This window comes from Coenobita brevimanus, chromosome 35 (assembly GCF_032717465.1).
Source record: "Coenobita brevimanus isolate Jiangsu-jjx chromosome 35, ASM3271746v2, whole genome shotgun sequence".
NCBI lineage: Eukaryota > Metazoa > Arthropoda > Malacostraca > Decapoda > Coenobitidae > Coenobita > Coenobita brevimanus.
The window spans coordinates 496,934-519,880 of NC_136988.1; the positions used below are offsets into that span (position 1 = coordinate 496,934).

The 22,947-nt window shown below is 42.6% G+C and overlaps 1 protein-coding gene across 1 annotated transcript in view; it reads left to right on the top strand.

Moving 5' to 3' along the window:
• Positions 1 to 22,947, top strand: part of PIP5K59B (Phosphatidylinositol 4-phosphate 5-kinase 59B) — a 198,714-nt gene that overhangs the window by 56,674 nt on the left and 119,093 nt on the right. Inside the window, exons 5-12 of the mRNA XM_080269673.1 lie at positions 2,093 to 2,165; positions 3,614 to 3,766; positions 7,125 to 7,184; positions 19,207 to 19,311; positions 19,796 to 19,930; positions 20,947 to 21,027; positions 21,378 to 21,577; positions 22,073 to 22,205. Of these exons, the coding sequence (XP_080125799.1) occupies positions 2,093 to 2,165; positions 3,614 to 3,766; positions 7,125 to 7,184; positions 19,207 to 19,311; positions 19,796 to 19,930; positions 20,947 to 21,027; positions 21,378 to 21,577; positions 22,073 to 22,205 (940 nt within the window). The remainder of the gene's footprint in view (positions 1 to 2,092; positions 2,166 to 3,613; positions 3,767 to 7,124; positions 7,185 to 19,206; positions 19,312 to 19,795; positions 19,931 to 20,946; positions 21,028 to 21,377; positions 21,578 to 22,072; positions 22,206 to 22,947) is intronic.

The window sequence follows — 22,947 nt, forward strand, 5'->3', positions numbered from 1 at the left end:
GGAGATATATGTTGTGGTAGTGTGGCCATGTGAAGAGGATGGCAAATGAGAGACTAATGAGGAGAGTGTGTGTGAGTGAAGTGGAGGGGGGTAGAGGGAGGGGGAGGCCAAGGATGAGATGGAGGGATGGTGTGGAGAGGTATATGCGAGAGGGGGGTGTGAGCTGGGGGGGGGGGGAGGGCAGCAAAATGGCAGGGGACAGAGCAACATAGAGGTGATATGTTTCTGGCCACCCCTTATGGGATTAAGGCATCTGGCTATAGATAGATAGACAGACAGACAGATAGATAGATAAATAGATAGATAGAGACAGATAGATAGATTTAAGGAGTTATTGTGACGTAATTAGTTGGTTCTGGCACTTATGTAGCATCCAGGAAGGTCCCTATTATCTTTTTTTTTGACTATGCTGATGATTTGGTGTTGATTGCAGAGAATGAAAGGGAGGCGGAGGAAAGGTTTAGGAAGTGGAGAGATGGTATGGGGCAAAAGGGTTTAAGGGTAAATGCAGATAAAACAAAAGTGATGATATCTAGGATTGGTGGCGGTACTGTCAAAGACGAGGGAGAGTGGCCATGTGCAGTTTGCCACAAGGGCGTGGGAAGTAATTCCATCTTGTGCGGTGTGTGTGATAAATGGGTGCATAAGAGATGTAGTGGTATCAGAGGTAGACTGCGAGATAATGCTGATTTTATGTGTACGGCGTGTCGGGGTGAGCAGGTGGAGATCGTCAGACTTGAAAGGATTGAACTTGCTGGTGAATCTCTTGAGTGTGTGGAAGAGTTTTGTTATTTGGGAGACATGTTGTGTGCTGGAGGTGGGGCTGGAGCTAGCTCTGTGGCTAGGGTGAGAAGTGGTTGGAAGAAGTTCAGGGAGCTGTTGCCTCTCCTGACATTGAGAGGGCTCTCCCTACGTGCTAAGGGGTCTTTGTATGCAGCATGTGTTAGGAGTGTAATGCTGTATGGCAGTGAGACCTGGGCAGTGAAGGAGGAAGACATTCGCCGGCTCAGACGTACAGAAATGACAATGATTAGGTGGATGTGCAGTGCGTCCCTGCGTCCAAGGCCTGGAGGGGCTGGGTTTACAATGGAAGAGTTAAGAGGTAGGATGGGACTGGAGTGTACTGGTGGTGTGATGAGGAGAGGTAGATTGAGGTGGTTTGGACATGTGGAGAGGATGGGAGATGATAATTGGGTGAGGAAGGTGAGAAGTGTTAATACTGGGGGTGGGGTTATGAGGGGTAGACCGAGAAAGACATGGGACGAGGTCATTAAGTGTGACCTTAGGGTTAAGGGACTGAACAGGGAGGCTGCAATGGATCGTGCAGCATGGAGAGCCGCCATTAGGTGACCAAGGCCGACACATGCAAGCATGTTGGAGCCTTTAAAAACAAAACGAAACGAAACGATGCTCTTTTCTCCTTAACTTGGCCCAGTTTTTCATCCATTTGCATCATAATTATTTCCTGTTGCTCAGTGGCAGAATAAGGTAGTACGGTGGCTCCACATTCTTCCCATAGCACTTCTTCGTGACTTGTATCAATTCCTAGTAGTAATGTGTTCTTATCTCTCATCACTGGAGATAGGGAGTGGCAGTTTTAGGCCAAGTTAGAGTAAAAGGAGTATAGCCTGTGTCCATACATGACACATTAGTATTCTTGTATGTTGTATATGTCAACTATATCCACGTTAGAATTATATAAGTAACAGACAGGAAAAAATAGATAGTGTTTGACACATATATGACATAGGTAGGTAGGTAGGTAGGGGGAGGTAAGTTAACCATTACTCCCAGTCCCTCATCTATGCAACAGGTCAGCTCTGGAACTGTCTCCCTCTGTCTGTATTTCCTACTGCCTGTGACCTCTTTCAGACGCAGTGTGTCCAGGCATCTCAAAATGAATGGATCTTGAATTTGGCTCTGTTATCTTGTTTTTGTTTTTCATGGAGGGAACAGTGTTGGGGGCTTATGGCCTTGGGTTCCTTCTTCCTTACATTTTAAAAACAATGAGGGGGGGATGTGGAAAGCCTCCTGGAATTGGTAATAGAGAATATAACTGAATGTTTAGTATTTATTTGTTTGTTTTTTCCAGATTCAAAGTCTACGCCCCCATTGCATTCAGACACTTCAGAGATCTGTTCAGAATTCAGCCCGACGACTACCTGGTAAGTACATCGTCTCTCTCTCTCTCTCTCTCTCTCTCTCTCTCTCTCTCTTTTTCTCTCAGTTTATATATAGGTAAAGTATATGCAATCTTGAATGTTTTCATAAATTTTCACATGGGTGTACTATCTGGCTTTTTTTTTTTTTTTTTCCAACATGGGTTATTTCTAGGTTTCACTCAGTTCATATTATAGCAGTGTATTTCTTTAGGTTTCACTCAGTTCATATTATAAGTGTATTTCTTTAGGTTACATTTCCCTTTAGGTTTCACTCAGCTTTGATATATAATGGGACAGTATTTTCAGTTTGTTTAGCCTTTTTTCTCTTTTATTCTTTTTCACACAGGCAGGTACAGTATAGGCAGTTTTTGAGCATATTTTTTTCCCCACTAAGTTTCTCTCTATTTATTGCCAGACGCCTTAATCCCGTAAGGGGTGGCCACAAACAAATCACCTCCATGTCTCCCTGTCCCCTCCCAGTTCATTGTCCTGCTCCCAGCTCACACCCCCGTCTCTCATATACCTCTCCACTCCATCCCTCCATTTCATCCTTGGCCTCCACCTGACTCACGTACACTCTCCTCATCAGTCTCTCACTCTCCATCCTCTCCACATGTCCAAACCACCTCAGTGTGTTTCTCCTAATGTTTCCTATCACATCCATTAAGTTTCCATTAAGTTTCACTCAGTTTTATTTAGGTATGGTAGTAGCAGTTTATATATTTTTTCATTCTGATCGGTTCTATTTATTTATTATATTTGGGTACAGTGTTTACAGTTTATTAAGAGTTTTTGTCAGGTTACATTCAAGTAATATACAGTATCGGTATAATGTTTACAATTTATTAACATTTTAAAGGTTTCACCCAGTTGATATATATGTACGGTATACTGTCTGCAGGTATATTATTATTATTATTATTATTATTATGGTGAATGTTTTTGGCGTGTCCGATAGAGCCAGGATTCCGGGGACTTGAATGATGAGTGAATGGAAGCGTGGCCCATTGGACTGGGCAATTTTGGACTGTCTGGACATTACTACTCCTCACCCTGCCCTTGGGTGGGAAAGGAGATCCGGATGATGATGATGATGATGATGATTATAATTATTATTATTGTTTCCTGTCACTACTTATTGCTTTTCTTTCCGTTACAGGTGGCTTTACATTGAGTGACAAGCCAAATAGCTTTCTGTAAGCCAAGAAACCGTTTACAATGCTGGGTGGTAACCATATAACCAAACCATACGTGCTTCCTACGTGTCAAGTGGGTTGGTGGAGGGTTGGTGCCCCTCCCTGTAAAACAAGTAACTCAGAGTCAAGTGGCCACCCTGTACGGGATTATGGCGTCTGGCAATAGATAGATAGATAGTTATTTTTAGGGAGGTTCATTCTGTTTATATATGTACACGTCTGCATTTTATTAACATTTTCCATATTCTTTGCAAGGTTTCCCTGTGCACGGAACCGCTTCGTGAGTTGAGTAATCCAGGAGCCAGCGGCAGCATATTTTACCTCACCAATGATGATGAGTTTATCATCAAGACAGTCCAGCACAAGGAGGCAGAGTTCCTCCAGAAGTTGCTGCCTGGGTATTACATGGTGAGTTTGCTGCCGTCATCCACTCACTTGATGTAGTGCTGCCTACTTCTTCCTTCACCTTTATCATTCTTTTTCTGTGTCTGTCCTCCTCTCTTCCTATTTCTCCCATCTTTCATGTCACTTCTTATTGCTCTTCTTTCCTTTTCAGGTGGCTTTACATTGAGCTACAGGACTAATGGTTTCCTGTAAGCCAGGAAACCATTTACAACGCTGGGTGGTAACCATATAACCAAACCATATGTGTTCAGACAAGTGAGTTGGTGGAGTTTTTTTTTTTTTTTATGTGAGGAAGAAGGAACCACAGGCTGTGGGCCTGCTGTTATTGTTCTTTCCAAGAGAAAAACAAAATACAAGAGAGGCCATGTTGAGGATCCGATCCTTTCGAGATGCCTGGACACACTGCGTTTGTGAGATAATAGGAAGCAGGAAATACAGACAGAGGGAGACAGTTCCAGAGTTGACCTGTTGCATAAATGAAGGACTGGGAGTAGCGGTTAAGTCTTGCATTAGAGAGTTGGACAGAAAAGGGATGAGAGTTTGCTGCTAGACGGGTGCTACGCGCCCGTCGTAGAGGTGGAGGAATGCATGCAGTCAGTTGAGAGGAGCAGTGACCATTGAAGTAGCGATAGAAAAGAGTTAAAGATGCAACAGTGCGGCGAAGAGACAGAGGTTGAAGGGAGTCAGTAAGAGGAGGAGAGTTAATGAGACGAAAAGCCTTTGACTCCACCCTACTGAGAAGAGCTGTATGTGGGGAGCCTCCCCACACATGAGAATTGTACTCCACACAGGGGTGGATAAAACCCCTGTATAGAGTCAACAATTGTGCAGGGGTAAAGAAGGAACGGAGTCGGCTTAGCACACCCAATCTCTTGGAAGCAGATTTTACAAGAGATGTAATATGATCTTTCCAAGATAAGTCCCGAGTAAATGAAACCCCAAGCATGTTCAAGGATGATGCAGGATTAAGCTGAATATTACTGAACATTAGTGGGTATACCTGTGGAAGATTTTGTCGGTTTAATAGGTGTAAAAACTGAGTCTTTGATGCATTAAAAACAACCATATTATTTTTACCCCAGTCAGAGATACGAGCCAAGTCAGACATTAGGTGTGCCACAGCCTCATCCCTTGTTTCTTGAAGTAACTGCTGAGATGGACGTTGCGGGAACCGAATGGAAAGGTGAAGGGTGGAGTCATCAGCGTATGTGTGGATAGGGTTAGATGTACAGCTTAGAGGGTCATTGATGAATAAAAGGAAGAGAGTTGGTGATAGGACAGAGCCCTGAGGAACACCACTGTTAATAGATCTAGGAGAAGAACGATGGCCGTCTACAACAGCGGCTATAGAATGACCAGAAAGGAAGCTAGAGATGAAGGCACAGATAGAAGGATAGAAACCGTAAGAGGGCAGTTTGGAAATTAAAGATTAATGCCAGACTCGATCGAAAGCCTTTGAGATGTCAAGTGCAATGGCAAAGCTTTCACCAAAGTCCCGAAAGGAGGATGACCAGGAATCTGAAAGGTAGGTGAGAAGATCGCCAGTGGAGCGTCCCTGATGGAACCCATACTGACGATCAGAAAGAAGGTTGTGATAGGAAAGATGCTTTAAAATTTTTCTATTAAGAATAGACTCAAAAACTTTTGAGATATAGGATGGTAAAGCAATTGGACGATAGTTGGAGGGTTGAGAATGGTCACCCTTCTTTGGGACTGGCTGAATGAGAGCAAACATCCAGCAAGAAGGAAAGGTACAAGTTGATAGACAAAGGTGAAAGAGTTTACCTTGGCAGGGTGTAAGCACAGAAGCACAGTTCATGAGAACAACAAGAGGGACTCCATCAGGCCCATATGCCTTGTGAGTATTAAGGCCTGTGATGGCAGAAAATACATCAGCTGAAGAAATTTTAATGTCAGCCATGAGGAAATCAGAAGGGAGAAGTGGTGGAGGAACAGCACCGGAATTGTCTAAGGTGGAATTGGAGGAGAAAGTCTGTGCGAAGAGATTTGCTTTATCAGTAGAAGAAATAGCTACAGAGCCATCAGAGTAGAAAAGAGGAGGGAAGGATGATGAGGTAAAGTTGTTAGAAAGGTTTTTGACAAGGTGCCAGAAGGAGCGGGAAGAATTCGAGTTGGAGAGTTGAGAGCATTTAGTACGGGTGAAATTATTTTTAGGATAGCGAAGAACAGAGTTAGCGCGATTCCGGTCAGAAACTTATAAAAGATGTGATTCAGGGGTGGGTTGGCTCCGGTACCTTTTATAGGCCCTCTCCTTGTTGTGGACAGCATTAGAACAAGCGTGATTAAACCAAGGCTTTCGTGCATTAGTCAGAGAATATGAGGAGGGAATGTATGCTTCCATGCCTGAGAGAATAACCTCCGTAATGCGCAAGGCACACTCGGATGGCTCCCAGCCATGGAAGCAATAATCATTCCAGGGAAAATCAAAGATGTACTGCCAGAGGGCCTCCCAATCCGCAGCTCCAAAGTGCCACAGACAACGTCTCTTTGAAGGGTCCACAGGCAGTACTGGAGCAATAGGACAGGTTAAGGTGATAAGGTTGTGATCGGAGGAGCCCAATGGAGAGAAAAGATTAACAGTGTAAGCAGAAGGATTAGTTATAAGGAAGAGGTCAAGTATGTTGGAGCTCTCTCCAAGGTGGTCAGGGATACGGGTAGGATGCTGTACAAGCTGCTCTAGGTCATTAAGGATAGAAAAGATGTAGGCTTGTTCACCAGGTGGATCCGTGAAAGGAGAGGAGAGCCAAAGGTGGTGGTGAACTTTGAAATCTCCAAGAATGGAGATTTCAGAGAAAGGAGAAATGGATAGAATGTGTTCCATTGTAGAAGTAAGATAGTCAAAGAATTTTTGATGGTCAGTAGAATTAGGAGATAAGTAAACAGCATAGATATATTTAGTCAGAGAATGACAGGAAAGCCGAAGCCAGTGTGTAGAGAATTCAGAAGAATCGAGTTCTGGAACACGAGAGCAAGATAAGTCGTTGCGTATATATACACAACAGCCACCTTTGGCTTTGAAATGAGTATAGAGAAAGTAGGAGAATACAGAAAAGGGTTTGCTGTCAGTTGCCTCAGACAGCTGAGTCTCAGTTAGAGAAAGGTGAGGTTTAGAGGAGGAGAGGTGGTACTCAACAGAGTGAAAGTTAGAGGAAAGGCCGCGAATGTTGCAGAAATGAAGAAGAGAGTCAGACAGTGGTTCCAGGCAGCTCGAGTCGTCACCATTTCACTGCCCTCCCTCATTTGAAATTTGGTGTGTTTAAATGATGATGACAAATAGGTACCTCTTCTGCTAATATAATCTGTGCTTGTAACATTAATGTCAATTTTGTCCTCATTTCAGAATCTGACTCAACATCCTAGAACGTTACTACCCAAATTTTTCGGCTTGTATAATTACCAGGTGAGTGTTATAATTATCATTATTATTATTATTCTCCCTACGTGTCAAGTGGGGTTGGTGGAGGATTAGTGCCCCTCCCTGTAAAACAATTAACTCTAAGCCCTTGGCCACCCCGTTTGGGATACATGGCGTCTGGCAATGATGATGATGATTATTATTATTATTATCGTTGTTTTTGCTATTCCTCATCCTGCCCTTGCGTGAGAAAGGAGGTTCAGATGACGATGATGCTGATGATGATTAGGCCTATTATTATTATTTTTATGTCTGTTGCCAGACGCCTCAGTCCCATAAGGACTTGAGGCATCTGGCATTAGCTATATAAATAGATATTATTATTATTATTATTATTATTACAGGATTATTATTATTATTACAGGATTATTATTATTCAGCTCCCTTCTAAATGCTGTACTGTATTGTATTTTGTCTCTATGTAGCATTTCCACTTCAAATTTGTCATATATTTTAGTTTTGAAATTACAACATGTTCTTCTTGCCAGTTCCTCTTCCCCATAGAGGTTGCTCAGCATTTGCATGATTTGCCTCTCCGTTGCAAGATTTACCCATTGCACAGAATATAGTTAGAGAGCCATCTTGATGCTGATTTGACTAGAATTTAGGAATCTGTGAAAAATACTTAAGCCTCTGATTTCCACTGTCTAGTACTTTTATTTATGTTTGGACGTGTAGAGGGTGGAGAGTGAGAGACTAACGAGGAGAGTGTGTGTGAGTGAAGTGGAAGGGGGGGGGAAGGGAGGGAGAAGCCAAGGATGAGATTTAGGGATGGACTGGAGAGGTCTGTGAGAGAGGGGGATGTGAGCTGGGGGGAGGGCAGTGAAATGGCGGGAGACAAGGCGACATGGAGGTGGTTTGTTTGTGGCCACCTCTAGTGGGATTAAAGCATCTGGGAATAGATAGATACATAGATGGATGATTTATTTATTTCATTTTTTATCTAAGTGTTGTGGCTACGTCGTGACTGTGTAACCGGCTCTTGTATTCCCGTCTGTATACAGCTTCGAGAAAACAAATTATTTATCCAAAATGACATTGACCTACAGTGATTGCTCATGCTTTGTGGGTTGGAGCCAAAACCTCACGAAATGTGAAATGTCGAAGTGTGAAGGAAATCAATGGGAAAAATAGAGGAGTGTTCCTATGGGACATGTACATACCGTATCATAAAGTACTGTAACACCAAACAGGCCCTACCCAAAATTAAATGAAGGGTGTTAACTAGTGCTAAAATGGCATAACACAATAAACATGTACCTGAAAAGACATTAAAGCTGTTATAAAGAGCTGCAACACCAAAAATCCTTACCAGAAATAAAGTGAAGTCTGGCTTGAGTGGCAGGTGAAGGTGTGTCAAGGGTAGATGGGCTAGTTACTAGGTGACATGGGCCTCTGTGGGGAAGCCCCAACACCTAGGCCGAAGCCCTCGAAGTCGAACTCAGGTTCCAGTACCTCCACTTCCTCTCTGTCCACTTCTCCTCCTTCATCCACCCCTGCTGGCACGTCCAAGCCTTGCAGAATAGCAGTCACATTCTGTCTCTCATGAAAATATCGTGTGATCCGGGCTTGTCTCTGCTCCTGAATGTTTCTGTTGTAGACGGCCATCACTTGAGACTTCAGATCACTCAAGGTCGATAGGATGTTGGTAGCCTCAGGTATAGTCCTGGTGTATGCCTCGAAGGTGGTTGCCATGTCAGTTATGGTGGACAGGCTGTGGGATAGTTTCTGCGTGCTCATCTTGTCCTCTGCAGTGTTCTCTGGCATTTCATTCTCCTCTTCACTAGAGTTCATCTCTTCCTCTGTTATGTCTACCACACCTGAGTCTAGGTCATAGCGTGTCAGGTGTTGTCTAACAGCAGTTTCGTCCACCTCTGCTGCGTCTTGGCTTGTGTTTCTGATAGCTTCCACAGCGACCACCAGAGTGTCTTCTTCCATCTGCTGCTCACCTTCCACAGTCAGGTGGAAGGCTGTCGCTCCGCACGCAGTACCTCACTGACGCGCTGCATCTCAAACATCGAAGTGCAGTCGTCCAAGTGTGGGTCGGGAAGCCACAAGCCAAGAGGCCAGCACAGCACAAAAAAAAAAAAAAAAAAAACAGTGGCATGTGGTTCTGTAGTACCACCACTGTATCAGTAGAGGGCAGGGTGGTCAGAAGATGGCCGCCAACAAATGAGCATCAGTACGCGTTGTCTGCTGAATGTTCAGTGTTGGCTGCCGGCTGGGGAGGGTCAAAGTGCGGGGAAACTCGCGAAGTGTGGAACAACTTGGAAACTTTTTTTTAGCACAAAAAATGAGGTGTCAAAGTGCAAAGCGTCAAAGTACGAGGAAATGCTGTACATTGCCTTTCAAAACACGAAAAGGGTGATGCTGTAGAGGACAAAAGAGGCATTAATCTGTTGGTTAAAAGAGAAAGCAGAGTACCAGACCCTTCATTGCTTAGCACCCTGGCCTACAAAATATTACATTGCCAGTAAAGCAGTGTGTATTAGTACCCCAGAGAAACTTTGATTCCTGTTAGTTCTCAGTATGTCAGATTTAGTTACTGTAGCTGATGTATTATTAGGGTTGAGAGCCGGTGACCCCTTTACAGGGCTGGGTGGTAACCATATAACCAACCCATGTGTGTTCCCCACGTGTCAATAAGAGGGTTGCCCCTCCCCATAAAACAACTAACTCAGATTCAAACAGCCACCCCTTACGGGATTATGGCATGGCATCTGGCTATAGATAGACAGATATGTTTAATGCAACTGTTAAAAAAAAAAATGCAATTGACAACTCTTGCAATGGCCGGCAAATCTACTGTATAATATTTTCATTCCTCACAACCTCTCTATGTGTTACCCCTTCAGTCTGATGACACAGAGTTTTACTGTATTTGTCGTTTTAATCTTGCTGCCTTCCGATGGTTTTATTTTTACTGTGAGACTTTTTGAAATTTGTTAGATTGTGTGTGTGTGTGTGTGTGTGTGTGTTTTATGCAGTGAAGAAGGAACCAAAGGCCAGAAGCCTGTAAGATTCTTTTCTCCAAGAAAAAATAAGATAACAGAAAGCCATTATTCAGTATCCATTCACTCATCTGTTTTTTTTAATGCAAGGAAGAAAGAACCAAAGGCCAGACACCCACAGGCTTGTTCCCTCCAAGATAAGAAATAAAAAACAAGATATCTGAGAGCCAAGTTCAAGATCCGTTTATTTTGAGATGCCTTTACACATTGCATTTAAAATGGTAGAGGTCATGTAGCCGTCATTAGCTATCTGCTTCTTGGGGGGAGAGGGAGGGGGAGGCTGAGGATGAGATGAAGAGGTGGAGTGGAGGGGTATGTGAGAGCAGGGTTGGAGCAATTACTGTACACTTCAAAAATTTAATTACGATTACAGTTACAATTACTTTGTTTTAAAATTACAAATACATTTGGGAATAGCAGTTACATTACAATTACAATTACTGCAAAACAAATTCAGTTATAATTACAATTGCAAATTCCCGAATTTGGGAAAAAAAAAAAATATTGTTTTGGTTAAGAAAAATACAAATATGGCATAGTAAGGTTGTCCGTTATTGGCACAAACTAATTTGAAAACAAAAATCAGGATATCATTTTTGTACAAGTTGCAGACAGTAACTAAAGAACCTGCAATTTTTCAAACTATTCACAGTTGCACTTAACTAATAAAATTGAATGGGAAGATCACTGGAAAATGACAGAGTTCCTTCGACTACATATTGCTTCAACAAAAGCCTCACTGACACTGTGCTTCCATCTGATCCCTGTTGATTTTGGAGCATTGATGAACATTTTGGTATAAAAGAGAACAGTCTGGATCTTTTTGATTCCGGTAATCTTTCTGCTAGATCATCCATGTCACACTCTTTATCCATTGTTGACCCCTCGTGAACCACCTCCAATTCTTCAAGCATTTCTTTAACATATGCCAGCACTTTGTCCTTCTGCTCTTGTAGTGAAGCCAATACAGTTTGAACCTAGGATCCAAAAAAGCCACCACTTGAACATCTCTCATTTCCAAGTATGCATCCAATCTTTTCTTCACAGAGTCCAATAGCACTTTTGCCAGTTGTTCACAATATTGTAATTTGGTACTATGAATTAGATTCTGCAGTGAGTGTTTAAGTCCCTGAATCACTGGTCCAGTAGCAATTATGGTCATCTTCTTCTGTCCCTCCACAACTTCCAAGGCCACGTGAAAAGGTTCGAGGACATCACAACTTCTTTTAAGGCAGAAATCTCCACTAGCATGATTTCCTTACTCCTCTGCTCTCTCTCTGGGGCAGAAGATCAATTGCTTTATACACCTCTACAAGGTTCTTGAGTATAGATTTCACATTTTCAGCTCTGAATTCTATCTTGTCACTTTTGTGTCTGGAGAACAATCCCTTTAGATTGAAGGTACGGAGCAGCTGCTGTTGATTTCCTCACTGAGTTGAAGCATTGATGAGAGTAGTTAATTTTTTACGTTTGGATGAGTAAACTCATATCTCACTCACAGTTGCTGAGTTTGTGCAAAGCTTCGTGTTGTTTGAGGAAGGTAAGTCAGAACATCTAAGCAAATATCCTCATCAGTGATGTCTGGGTCACATGAATTTCCAGCCCCCTCTTCTTCCTGATCTATGTAGAAACTTGGCAAGGAAATGTCAAATGCATTCACCATTAAGATGCATTATCAGCTGCAACGTGCTTTACTTTCCCTTGAAGACTGAACTGATTGACAGTTTCCTCAGAGGCAGATGCAGTGTTAAGTGCTGTGTGTCGGCCATCTGAGTTATCACAATCAAGGACACAAGACTTCAGTTCCCAGTCTCTGTTAGCATAGTTCACTGATGGAGAGAGTGTGTGTGTGTGTGAGCCATGAGGAATGTGTGTCTAGGAGGGAGTGTGAACGAGTGTGTCAAGCCTTCTCTCTCTGCACCTTTTTATTCAGTCTAGCCTCTCCCAAGCATCCTGAGTAGGATTAGTTCTCTTGTGGTGTTGGTATCGGTGTCCAGAAAAATCTAGGGATTAGGGAGGAGCAAGGGCTCGGAACCATACCCCTCTTCCACCTCAAGATCCTGGGCCTCGGCATTTTCGATCGATGGGGGCCAAGGAGCTGGGTCAGGTCCCATGAGAGAACAGGTGTTTAGGACAGAGTCAGTAGAACTATCATAACGTGGCGTAGGTGGGTTAATCCCGTGGCATCTTAATCCCATAATGACGGCTTGGTGCAGGGTTACCTTACCAGTACCACTCTCCTCCCCTTGCTTAATTACAATTGTTACAATTACCTTATCGATTTGGTAATTAATTACAATTACAATTACTTCAATTATATTTTCATTTATGGTAATAATTATAGTTGCTATATTTCTGTAATTAATTAAATTTCAGTTAAATTACAATTACAATTACTCGAACCCTACTATGAGAGAGGGGGGTGTGAGCTGGGAGCAAGGCAGGGAATTGGCATTGGACAGCGGGACATGGAGGCGATTTGCTTGTGGCCACCCCTTATGGGATTGAGGTGTCTGGCAATAGATAGATAGATAGATTTTATAAGGGCTTCTGTAAACTGACTGAAATAGTGTAGTAGTTGCAGGAAAGAATCAGTCAGCGAATTAAAGGTGTTAAGTGAATCACAAGCCCTTCTTAACCCCTTAAATCCAGTAAATATTTTTATTCTTCTGATTTGGCCAGGTGGAGAGGGTGGAGAGAGATTAACAAGGAGAGTGTGAGTGAGCTGGAGGGGGGGATAGGGAGGAAGAGACCAAGGATAAGATGGAGGGATGGAGTGAAGAGGTATATGAGGAAGGGGTGTGTGGGCAGAGGGGAAGGAGAGAAAGAGACTAATGAGCAGAGTGTATGTGAGTGAGGGGGAGGGGAGGAGCAGGAGGGGGAGACTGAGGATGAGATGGAGGAATGGAGTGGAAAGGTATTTGAGAGGGGGTTTGTGAGCTGGGGGGAGGGAGGCACAATGGTAAGGGACAGGGCAACATGGAGGTGATTTGTTTGTGGCCATCCTGTATGGGATTGAGACATCTTGCCATAGATAGATAATTAGGTAGAAATATCAGTTTGACTTTCATGATATGGATGTGAGCATTTTGAAGCATGGCCGTGTAAAGTCAAACATCATACACTTAAATTCCAGGATTTTTATTTGGAAAAAAGCAAGAGGGGGTCTTCATCACAAACAGTTTTTGGTCTAGTGTAAGAGAATATTTTAAAAACATATTTTAAAGTGTTGGTACCCGTATGCCAGTTTTTAGGTCAGTGTCTGTCTTAATATAGTCACGGGAAAGTGTTTTAGATTCTTATTGTTAGGGAGCTGTCAAGAGGTGGTTTGGGTTTATTGCTCACGTAATGCCACTCAGGGATAAGTGAGGCTGGTCACTCATCTTAAATGTCAGGACCATCTTGCGTAGCCCTGGGCTCCAACGCTTCTCATGGGGCACCACAGGTTTAGATGATGTATGTATGTAGGTATTAGTATGTATGTAGGTATTCTTTATATATACAACATTTGAGTAGGGGGGTTAGGTGAGTAGGAAGTGCCAGAAAAATTGTTTGGTTGCCCCTGCATGATGCATTTCAAATCCTAAGTAACCTGTTTGTGCCAGAACACAACTCAATAATTCACTTAGTGCCTGACTCAGTGATATATTGTGTTTCCTGCCATATAATGCACACCCATGATTGGCAAGCGATATGGAGGGGGAAATTTGTACTCTGTTTACTGATTATATATATACTGCTAATTATATATATACTGATTATACAAATAATTACTAATTATATATACTGTACAATAATTTTGCATTAACGTACTTAAAGTGGCCTTACACAAATATACAAATCTTTCACTTCCACCTTGCATTCACTAGCAGCCAATAATCTGATTTTGTGTACATTTGCGGATGGTTAGTGCGGTGCAGTTACTCCGTGCATTACGTGTGTGTATATCTAACCCACAGAATGCTTTACTGTTTGTTTGTGATGTATGTAAGCTAATGCAGTCATCTAAGTCTCCATTATTGAAATCTTAATCATTAGTAAGGCCATTGGGTAAGTTTCTTCTGACTTGGCAGCCAGGGTACTGCTCACCACAACCCGTAGGCCTACCCCAAACCATTCCGTCATGATGTCATGTGGAGAATGATTCTTGAGGCAGCTTTTTGGAAGGAAGAAGAGTGCATTAAATGGTGGGAAATCATTGTGTTGCAGTTCACCATTGGGTATGAAGCAGTATAAGTTGTACATCTCAGGATGACAGAGCATCATAGTGAAAGCTCATAAAAATATTTGTATATAATAATGATAATAAATCCATAGCTGAATAAAATGATGTGAAAGTAGCAGGAATAAAACGTGTCACCATGTTGAAGGGGTAACAAGTTTGCGGTTCATGTGTGTTTAGGTGACTGATGGTTTTCTCTCCTTCAAAGCCTTCAGCCCCCACTCTATGCGGGATCATGAAATGCCGGCCAAACCACCAGTACAAGGTAGATAAAAGGCTGAGCAAGGTCAGAGTAGGACTGGACCATTAAATTGAACAAGTCTGAGTTCTAGTTAAAGTACTGGCCACAATCCTTCACTTGCTGGAATGGCTCATATAAGTGTTCCTAGCAAACCAGTACAGTAATGGCTTGATTGTAGTTATGTTTTGATTCAGGTTTCTTGCACCAGTACTGTACAGTTTAAACAAATTACTTTTAATACATTCCATTGGACACATTTCCCATACATTTTACAGTATAGAAGTGCTCTGTATCATGTAGTGTTGCCATAGATTCAGTTTTTGATTCCACGCACCAAAAAATCTGAAATACTAATTGAATTTGAACACACTGATATTTATTATAGAATGAATGGCCATATAAGAGATGCAGAGAGATGATGAGTATTGAGCCATAATTGTTCCTACTTTTTCACTTCCTTTAACCTTGTTCAGCACCAAAATGCTCATAAGACATGATTCCTGGTGTTGTAGATTGGATTTTAACCCTTAAGGTGTGGTGATTGTGGTAGTTTTGTACTAATATAGTGAGAGACTGACAAGGAGAGTGTATGTGAGTGAGCTGGAGGGGGGGAAAAGTAGGGGGAGACTTAGGATGAGATGGAGGAATGGATTGGAGAGAGACCTGAGAGAGGGGGATGTAAGCTGGGGGGATGGAGAGTGAGACAAATGAGAAGAATGTGTGTGAGTGACATGTGGAGGGGAGGAGAGGGAGGGGGAAGACTGAGGATGGGATGAGGGATGGAGTGGAGAGGAACAGTATATGAGGGGAGGGGAGCTGGGGGGAGGGCAGCACAATGGCAAGGGACAGGGCAACATGGAGGTGATTTGTTTATGGCCACCCCTTGTGGGATTAAGGCATCTGGCAGTAGATACATAGACAAAAGTAATATCTGGGTTGTGGATTTCGTAGTAGTAAATTCAATTGCCTTTGTTGAATATGAATTCCAGATGTTGCAAAGTTGAGACAAATTCCTTCTCATTCACTGCCTGTCTTTGTATCTACCTTGAATTTGGCTCACTCTTGTGTTTCGTTTTTTCTTCGATGGAGCAGTTTGTGGGCTCATGGCCTTTGGTTCCTTCTTCCTAGCTTAAAAAAAAAGGGGGGGGGAACTGTAAACCCCTTCAGCCTGATGATATTGTTTTTATTCTCGTCTCCAGATCACGTTATTCAGCTAAGTAGATTTTTTTTTTACATAACTTTCGTAAACCTTTTTCACAATAAGAAATCTGTAATGAAGAGTGACAGGAAAGATGGCAGAAACCTCAGGGATAAGGGACTGAATAGGGAGGCTGCCAGAGATGAAGCAGCGTGGAAAATGACCATTAGGTGACCAAGGCCGACGCATTCAAGAACATTGGAGCTTTTATAAACGAAACGAACATTGCAGATCCAGGGATTTATTAATATATTTATGCTGCTTCCTGATTACTTTATTTGTTATGAGAGAGAGGTTGTAGTAAAGGAGTCAGGGGGTCAGTAAAGGCTGTAGCTAACCATTCCAGTTGAAAAAGCCTCTCTCTTGAGCCAAATAAAACCATCTGACTATTAAAAAGGGGGGAGAGAGAGAGAGAGAGAGAAAATCTGAAAATGTGGCACCAGATTAAAGGGGTTAGGCCGTGTCAGGAAATTCTCACGTAAACACACACAACACTTACGAGCCTGTCGGTGTTTCTTTCTGTGCATTTTTTCCCCTGTAACTGCATGGTGTTGGGTATTTGCACACACATATGGTTTGTCAGAGTGTGTTGAGTAGTTTTGTGTGTATCGTTTGTTCCGTTGCTTGGTGAAGTGTGCACTTTGGCGATATTGCAGATGAATTTCAAGTTGTGTTATGTCTTTATATTTGATATCTTTTTATATCTTGCACATAATATTAGTGCTTAACCCATGGATTGCGAGTCACAGGTCAGGTTGGGTAGTTTGGTGTTGCGAGCCACAGGTCAGGCTGTACTGGCCCTGCGTCACCGCTAACTACTCCACCCTACCCAAACTTATGCATGGCACTACACAAAGACAGAGAGTGAAAGATTTTTCTTTTCACCAGATGATGCCTTGGATGTTTACCTTCAAGTTTATAATAAACAAAAACAAAATATTTATTTGTTTATTTTTTCACTGCTCCCCTATATAAACTTATGCATGGCGCTGCGCAAAGACGGAGGGAGAGAGATTATTTTTTTTTCACCAGATGATGCCCTGGATGTTTATCTTCAGATTTATAATTAAACAAACAAAATACTTTTTTCTTCATTTTTGGCGCATCACGGAGTGGGATAAAAAAAGGTAATTGTGCAGTCCATGGGTTAAGAAGCTGTACAGTAAGTCCTCACTATGCTGTATCTTTATTTTTTATATACAGTATGCAGTATAGTTTTGCTTTTAATGGGTATTAGTCAAAATAATTTCCTATTCATTCCAATACCACCTGTTAAGCTGATGTGTTAAATTCAAGCTCCATTACTGCTGTACCAATAAAGTTGTTATGTCAGTTTCCCCATCATCCACTCACTTGATTTAGTACTGCCTGCTTCTACCCAAGTTGGCTCTAGAAGTGAGTGACATGCCTAATAGTTACCTGTAACACAGGAAGGCATCTACAACACTGACTGGTAACCATATAACCAAATAATGGGGCATGTGGAGCCTACTGTGGTGCCTCTGTTAACTGGGTTGAGAGCCATATGTGGCATCCATCCAGGAACCAAACCTCTACATCAGTTCACTGCATGAGACAGCCCTGCAGAGGTGATTGCTTGCCTGTGGTTGATGGGTTTGCCCAGCCAGGCAGACCAGGGTTGGCCTACCACTGCAGTACTATATGAACAGTTGAAAAAGTTGCAGTGTTTGGATTAACAGCTGGTTATAAAAAATTGCAATAATTTTAATGATCTCCCTAAAGTCTAACAAGGACTTACTGTATACACGTCTCTCTACTGTGCTTGATCCCACAGTCGTGTCCGATTATTTCAAGTTACGCCATCTTGGGAAACTTGGATGTCTCTGGCCTTGCTCAGCTGGTGACTGCCTTAAATACTGGATTTAATTTCTTCACTCACTGTTGTGTCGGTGAAAATATCTGAGGTGGACTATTCTGTGGGTTTATTTATTTTGAAGTTCAGTTGAACACGCTTATAGTGGATGTCACTGCTGTTGTGTGTGGCTGCAGTAGAGGATTCACAAATGTTCTTCACAGAAATAAGTGTTGTGTTTTATCCTTTGACTATGAACCAGTAAAAAAAAGCATAATATTTACAGTATTTTTTATGGCACCGTACAGTCAGACAAAAGAGTATCAGTGGATATGACACAAAGCAATTCGAGACACCAGATGATGGCTGCTGGAAACTGAACAACGATTTTTTCCCCACACTAATAAACGTGCTCTCTTAAGGACACTATATGCAATTTCCTGGTGACATTTTCTAGGCCATATTGTTATTATATTGATACTGTATTAAGGTGGTAGTAGCTATATATTATTGAGAATTCATGAGCCACATGATCATTTTGGATATCATCATGCCCAACGTGTGTGATACTTTTTTGGCTGACTGTACAGGTGAGATGCAGATCGTAATAAACAACTGCTTGTTATGATTCAGGGATAGTGCTGTTGTTCCCTCTTTTTCACATAGATTTGAACTAACGTGGGATGAAATTGGAACAGTGAAAGAAAGTGGAGGAGAAAATATAAGTGAAGTGGACATTTTAGTTCCTATTTCATCATCTAACCCAGTGTTGCCCCATGAGGAGAGTAGGAGACATTTTAGACTTGGTGAAGTAATTCATCATTCATTCATTCATTCATTGCCAGACGCCATGTATCCCAGACGGGGTGGCCAAGGGCTTAGAGTTAATTGTTTTACAGGGAGGGGCACTAATCCTCCACCAACCCCACTTGACACGTAGGGATGCCAACAGCATCTGGTGTTCCCAGGCGGTCACCCATCCAAGTACTAAACAGACCCAACGTTGAAGTAATTGGTACAGAAAAATATGGGAGAGGGAGGTGTGAGTCAGGGAAAGGGCAGGCTAATGGCAGGGGACAGGGTGACATGGAGGCAGTTTGTTTGTGGCATCTGGCTGTATAGAGATCGTTTGATAGATGTGCCATATTCAGTACCTTGAATAATGGAAATATACTAATGACTTTTCCATCGTTCTTTTTCAGTGTAATGCCAAGAATGTTATTTATTTATTTTTTTTTTTCTAAGATCAAAAGATTATTGTTATTATTTTTTTTAATGTTAGATACAGTGTTACATAAAGGTATATTAGTATACAAGTGGGGGTTTGGGCTGGGGGGAGTGCAGCAAAATGGCAGGGGACAGGGCACCATGGAGGCAATTTGTTTGTGGCCACCCCCATATGGGATTAAGGCATGTGGCAATGGATAGGTAGATACATAGGTATTTGGAATGTTAGGTAGATTGTGCCATATACCTTGAAGAGTGGTAATATCCTAATGCCATTTCCTTCCTTCTCTTCCAGTGTAATGCCAAGAATATTAGGTTAATAGTCATGAATAATTTACTACCGTCATCCATAAAATTGCACCAGAGATACGATCTGAAAGGCTCCACCTACAAGAGAAAGGTAAGGCTTGTACTGTACAAATATTTCTCTAGCCACTTCAATTTTAGGTCAACCACACCAGCCAGTGCAGTATATATGTATTAAAGACAGACCATTAAGTATATACAGTATGTAGTAAAGGTTGACCATTTAGTATATATGCAGTAAAGACTCATTCTAACTCTGTCCCTTCTTCAACCACACCAGGAAGTATATATGGAGTAAAGACTCATTCACTCTCCCTTCCTCCACTGCATCAGCAAATACAAGCCCAGTAAAGACTCATTCTACCTCTTCCATCTTCAACTAGGCCAGCAGATATGATAGCAATAAAGACATGCTAAATTCTCCATCCTATAACTCTGTCCCATGTTCCCCCACGCCAGCAAGTATGAACATAGTAACTCATTCTACCTCTTGCATCATCAACTAGGCCAGCAGATACAAAAGCAATAAAGTCTCATGCTCATTCTTCATCCTATAACTCTGCCTCCTCCTCCCCCAGGCCAGCAAGTACGAACGCAGTAAAGACTCAGCAACTTTCAAGGATCTGGACTTCATGGAGCACCATCCTGAGGGTATCCTGCTGGAGGCCGAGACACACAAGGCCCTCATCAACACCATTGCCAGAGACTGCAGGGTATGGAACTCTTAGGCTTGAATCAGTGTGTTTTGACATTGGGGATGTGGTTGTGAGAGGCAGGCTAAAAAAAGACCTGGTACGAGGGCATAAAGTGTGACCTCAGGGATAAGGGACTGAATACGGAGGCTGCCAAGGCCTGAGTCAGTGTATTTTGACACTGGGGATGGGGTTGTGGGAGGCAGACCAAAAAAGACCTGGGACTAGGGCATAGAGTGTGACCTCAGGGATAAGGGACTGAATAGGGAGGCTGTCAGATATTGAGTAATATGGAGAACTGCCATTAGGTGACCAAAGCCGGTTGGTTGATGCAGGCATTGCACTTTTTAGTATGGTACTGCTTAGGGAAAAATTATTTGATCCTCTTACCTTAAATGTCCGGAATGTTTATCTTCACCTTTATCATTCTCTATCTGTATCTGCCCTTGTCTCTCCTATTTCTCACCATCATCCACTCACTTGATATAGTGCTGCCTACTTCTTCCCTCACCTTTATCATTCTTTTTCTCTGTCTGCCCTCCTTTCTACCTATTTCTCACCATCATCCACTCACTTGATGTAGTGCTGCCTACATCTTCCCTTGCCTTTGTCATTCTTTTTCTGTGTCTGTCCTCCTCTCTTCCTATTTCTCCCATCTTTCCTGTCACTTTTTATTACTTTTCTTCTCTTTTCAGGTGGCATTACATTGAACGACAAACCTAATGATTTTTTGTAAACCAGGAAACCATTTGCAGTGCTTGATGGCAACCATATAACCAGGCCGTACGAGCAAGTGGGTTGGTGGAGGATTAGTGCCCCTCACCATAAAACAACTAACTCAGAGACAAGTAGCCACCCCTCAAGGGGTTATGGCATCTGGCTATAGGTAGATAGGTACATAGGTAGTAGTTTTGCCACTACGCTCTTGATGGGGCAACACAGGATTGAATGATGGATGGATGAAGGCAAGCAGTGCCGTCGTCATCTCAACCAGACCCAGTCCTCCATTACTAACCAGGTCTTGTATATTCTTCCAGGTACTGACGTCGTTCAAGATCATGGATTACTCTCTACTGGTGGGCATTCACAATCTCGACCTGGCTGCCAAAAAGAAAGCTGTGAGTACTGGACCGTATTAAGCTTATTAATATTTTAATGGAACTTATCTTTAGGTGGGAGAGGTTGATGATGATGATGATGATTGATGTTCTTGATGAAGATGATTACTGTTATTACTGTTATCATCATCATAAGTATTAATACAGGTTGGTCACTGTCATCTCAAATGTCAGGACCAACTTTCCTAGCTCCGGGCTCCTACGCTCCTCATGGGGCAGCATAGGATTAGATGATGGATGGATGGATGGATTAATGTTGTTATTATTATTATTATTATTATTTTTTTTTTTTTACAATATCATCAATATAATTTATGATTATTTGAATATTTTATGTTTTTCATTTTCAGCAAGATAAGGAGAGGAGATTAAATGGAGGCGGTGAGGGTGACTGTGAGACAAGTGGAATTGGTGCGGCGGTGGAGGGAGGGGAGGGATCGGGCCTGACCAGATCCCGCTCCATCAACCGCCACAAACTGGTCGCACATTCCACTGCCATGGAGTCCATTCAGGCCGACTCGGACCCTATAGATGAGGAGGACCAAGTGCCGTGAGTATAACGGCTCTAATTTGTATGATGGAAGAGTTGGGAGGAAGGATGGGACTGGAGTGTATTGGTGTTGTGATGAGGAGGGGTAGATTGAGTTGGTTTGGGCCTGTGGAGATGAAGGATGGGACTGGCGTGTATTGGTGTTGTGATGAGGAGTGGTACATTGAGATGGTTTGGGCATGTGGAGAGGATGAGTGTTGATTATTGGGTGCAGAAAGTAAGAAATGCGAATGTTGGGGGTAGGCTGGCCAGAGGCAGAGTAAAAAAGACCTGAGACGAGGTCGTAGAGTGTGACCTCAGGGATAAGGGACTGAATAGGGTGGCTGCCAGAGATTAAACAGTTTGGAGAGCCACCATTAAATGACCAGGGCCGATGCACACAAGCAAGTTGGAGTCTTTATAACTGATACAACAGCATTGCATAAGCCTGAATTATTCTTTTACCTTTCCTCAGCCCCCCTAATGTTTCCCTTTATTTTCTCCTTTTTCCTACAGGCCTGGCGGTATTCCTGCGCGTAATGCCAAGGGGGAGCGGCTGTTGCTGTTCCTGGGCATCATCGATATCCTGCAGAGCTTCAGACTAAAGAAGAAACTGGAGCACACCTTTAAGTCAATGATACACGATGGGGTGAGTACCATGGCCAGTAGGCTCGGGTAAGGAGGATCCCTAACACCTCTTCCTTGGTGATTTATTTTTGGATAGGACGGATAAGGAGGCTCCCTAACACCTCTTCCTTAGTGATTTATTTTTGGATATGCCAGGTAAGGAGGCTCGCTATCACCTTTTCCTTAGTGATTTATTTTTGGATAGGACAGGTAAGGAGGCTCCCTAACACCTCTTCCTTAGTGATTTATTTTTGGATATGTTGGGTAAGGAGGCTCCCTAACACCTCTACCTTGGTGATTTATTCAAGGATATATGGGTGGTTTGTGTAATTTTGTGTACTATGTATGCAGGGTAAGGAGGCTCCCTAACACCTCTTCCTTGCTGATTTATTTAAGGTTATGGCCAGCTAGTGTAAGTTTGTGCACTGTATATGCAGGGTAAGGAAGCTCCCTAGCACCTCTTCCCTAGTGATTTATTTATTGATTGGTTAGTATAGTTTTGTACACTATTTATGCAGTATTTGGCAATGTTTGTAGGATTTATGTGACACAATTGGACAGTAAGGTGTAATAAGCAAAATAAATTGCTTAGGAGAAGGTGTTACTTAACTGATAAGAATGTACCTTTACTGTGAGTGAGGGCGAAGCCCTCGTGAATGTGTCGTCGAGTAGTGGCATTTTCTCACATATGAGCGGCCCGACCCGGCCCGACTGTAACGCTTTTGAAAAGCTTATATCTCAGCAACCACAGGGCCGATCACTGC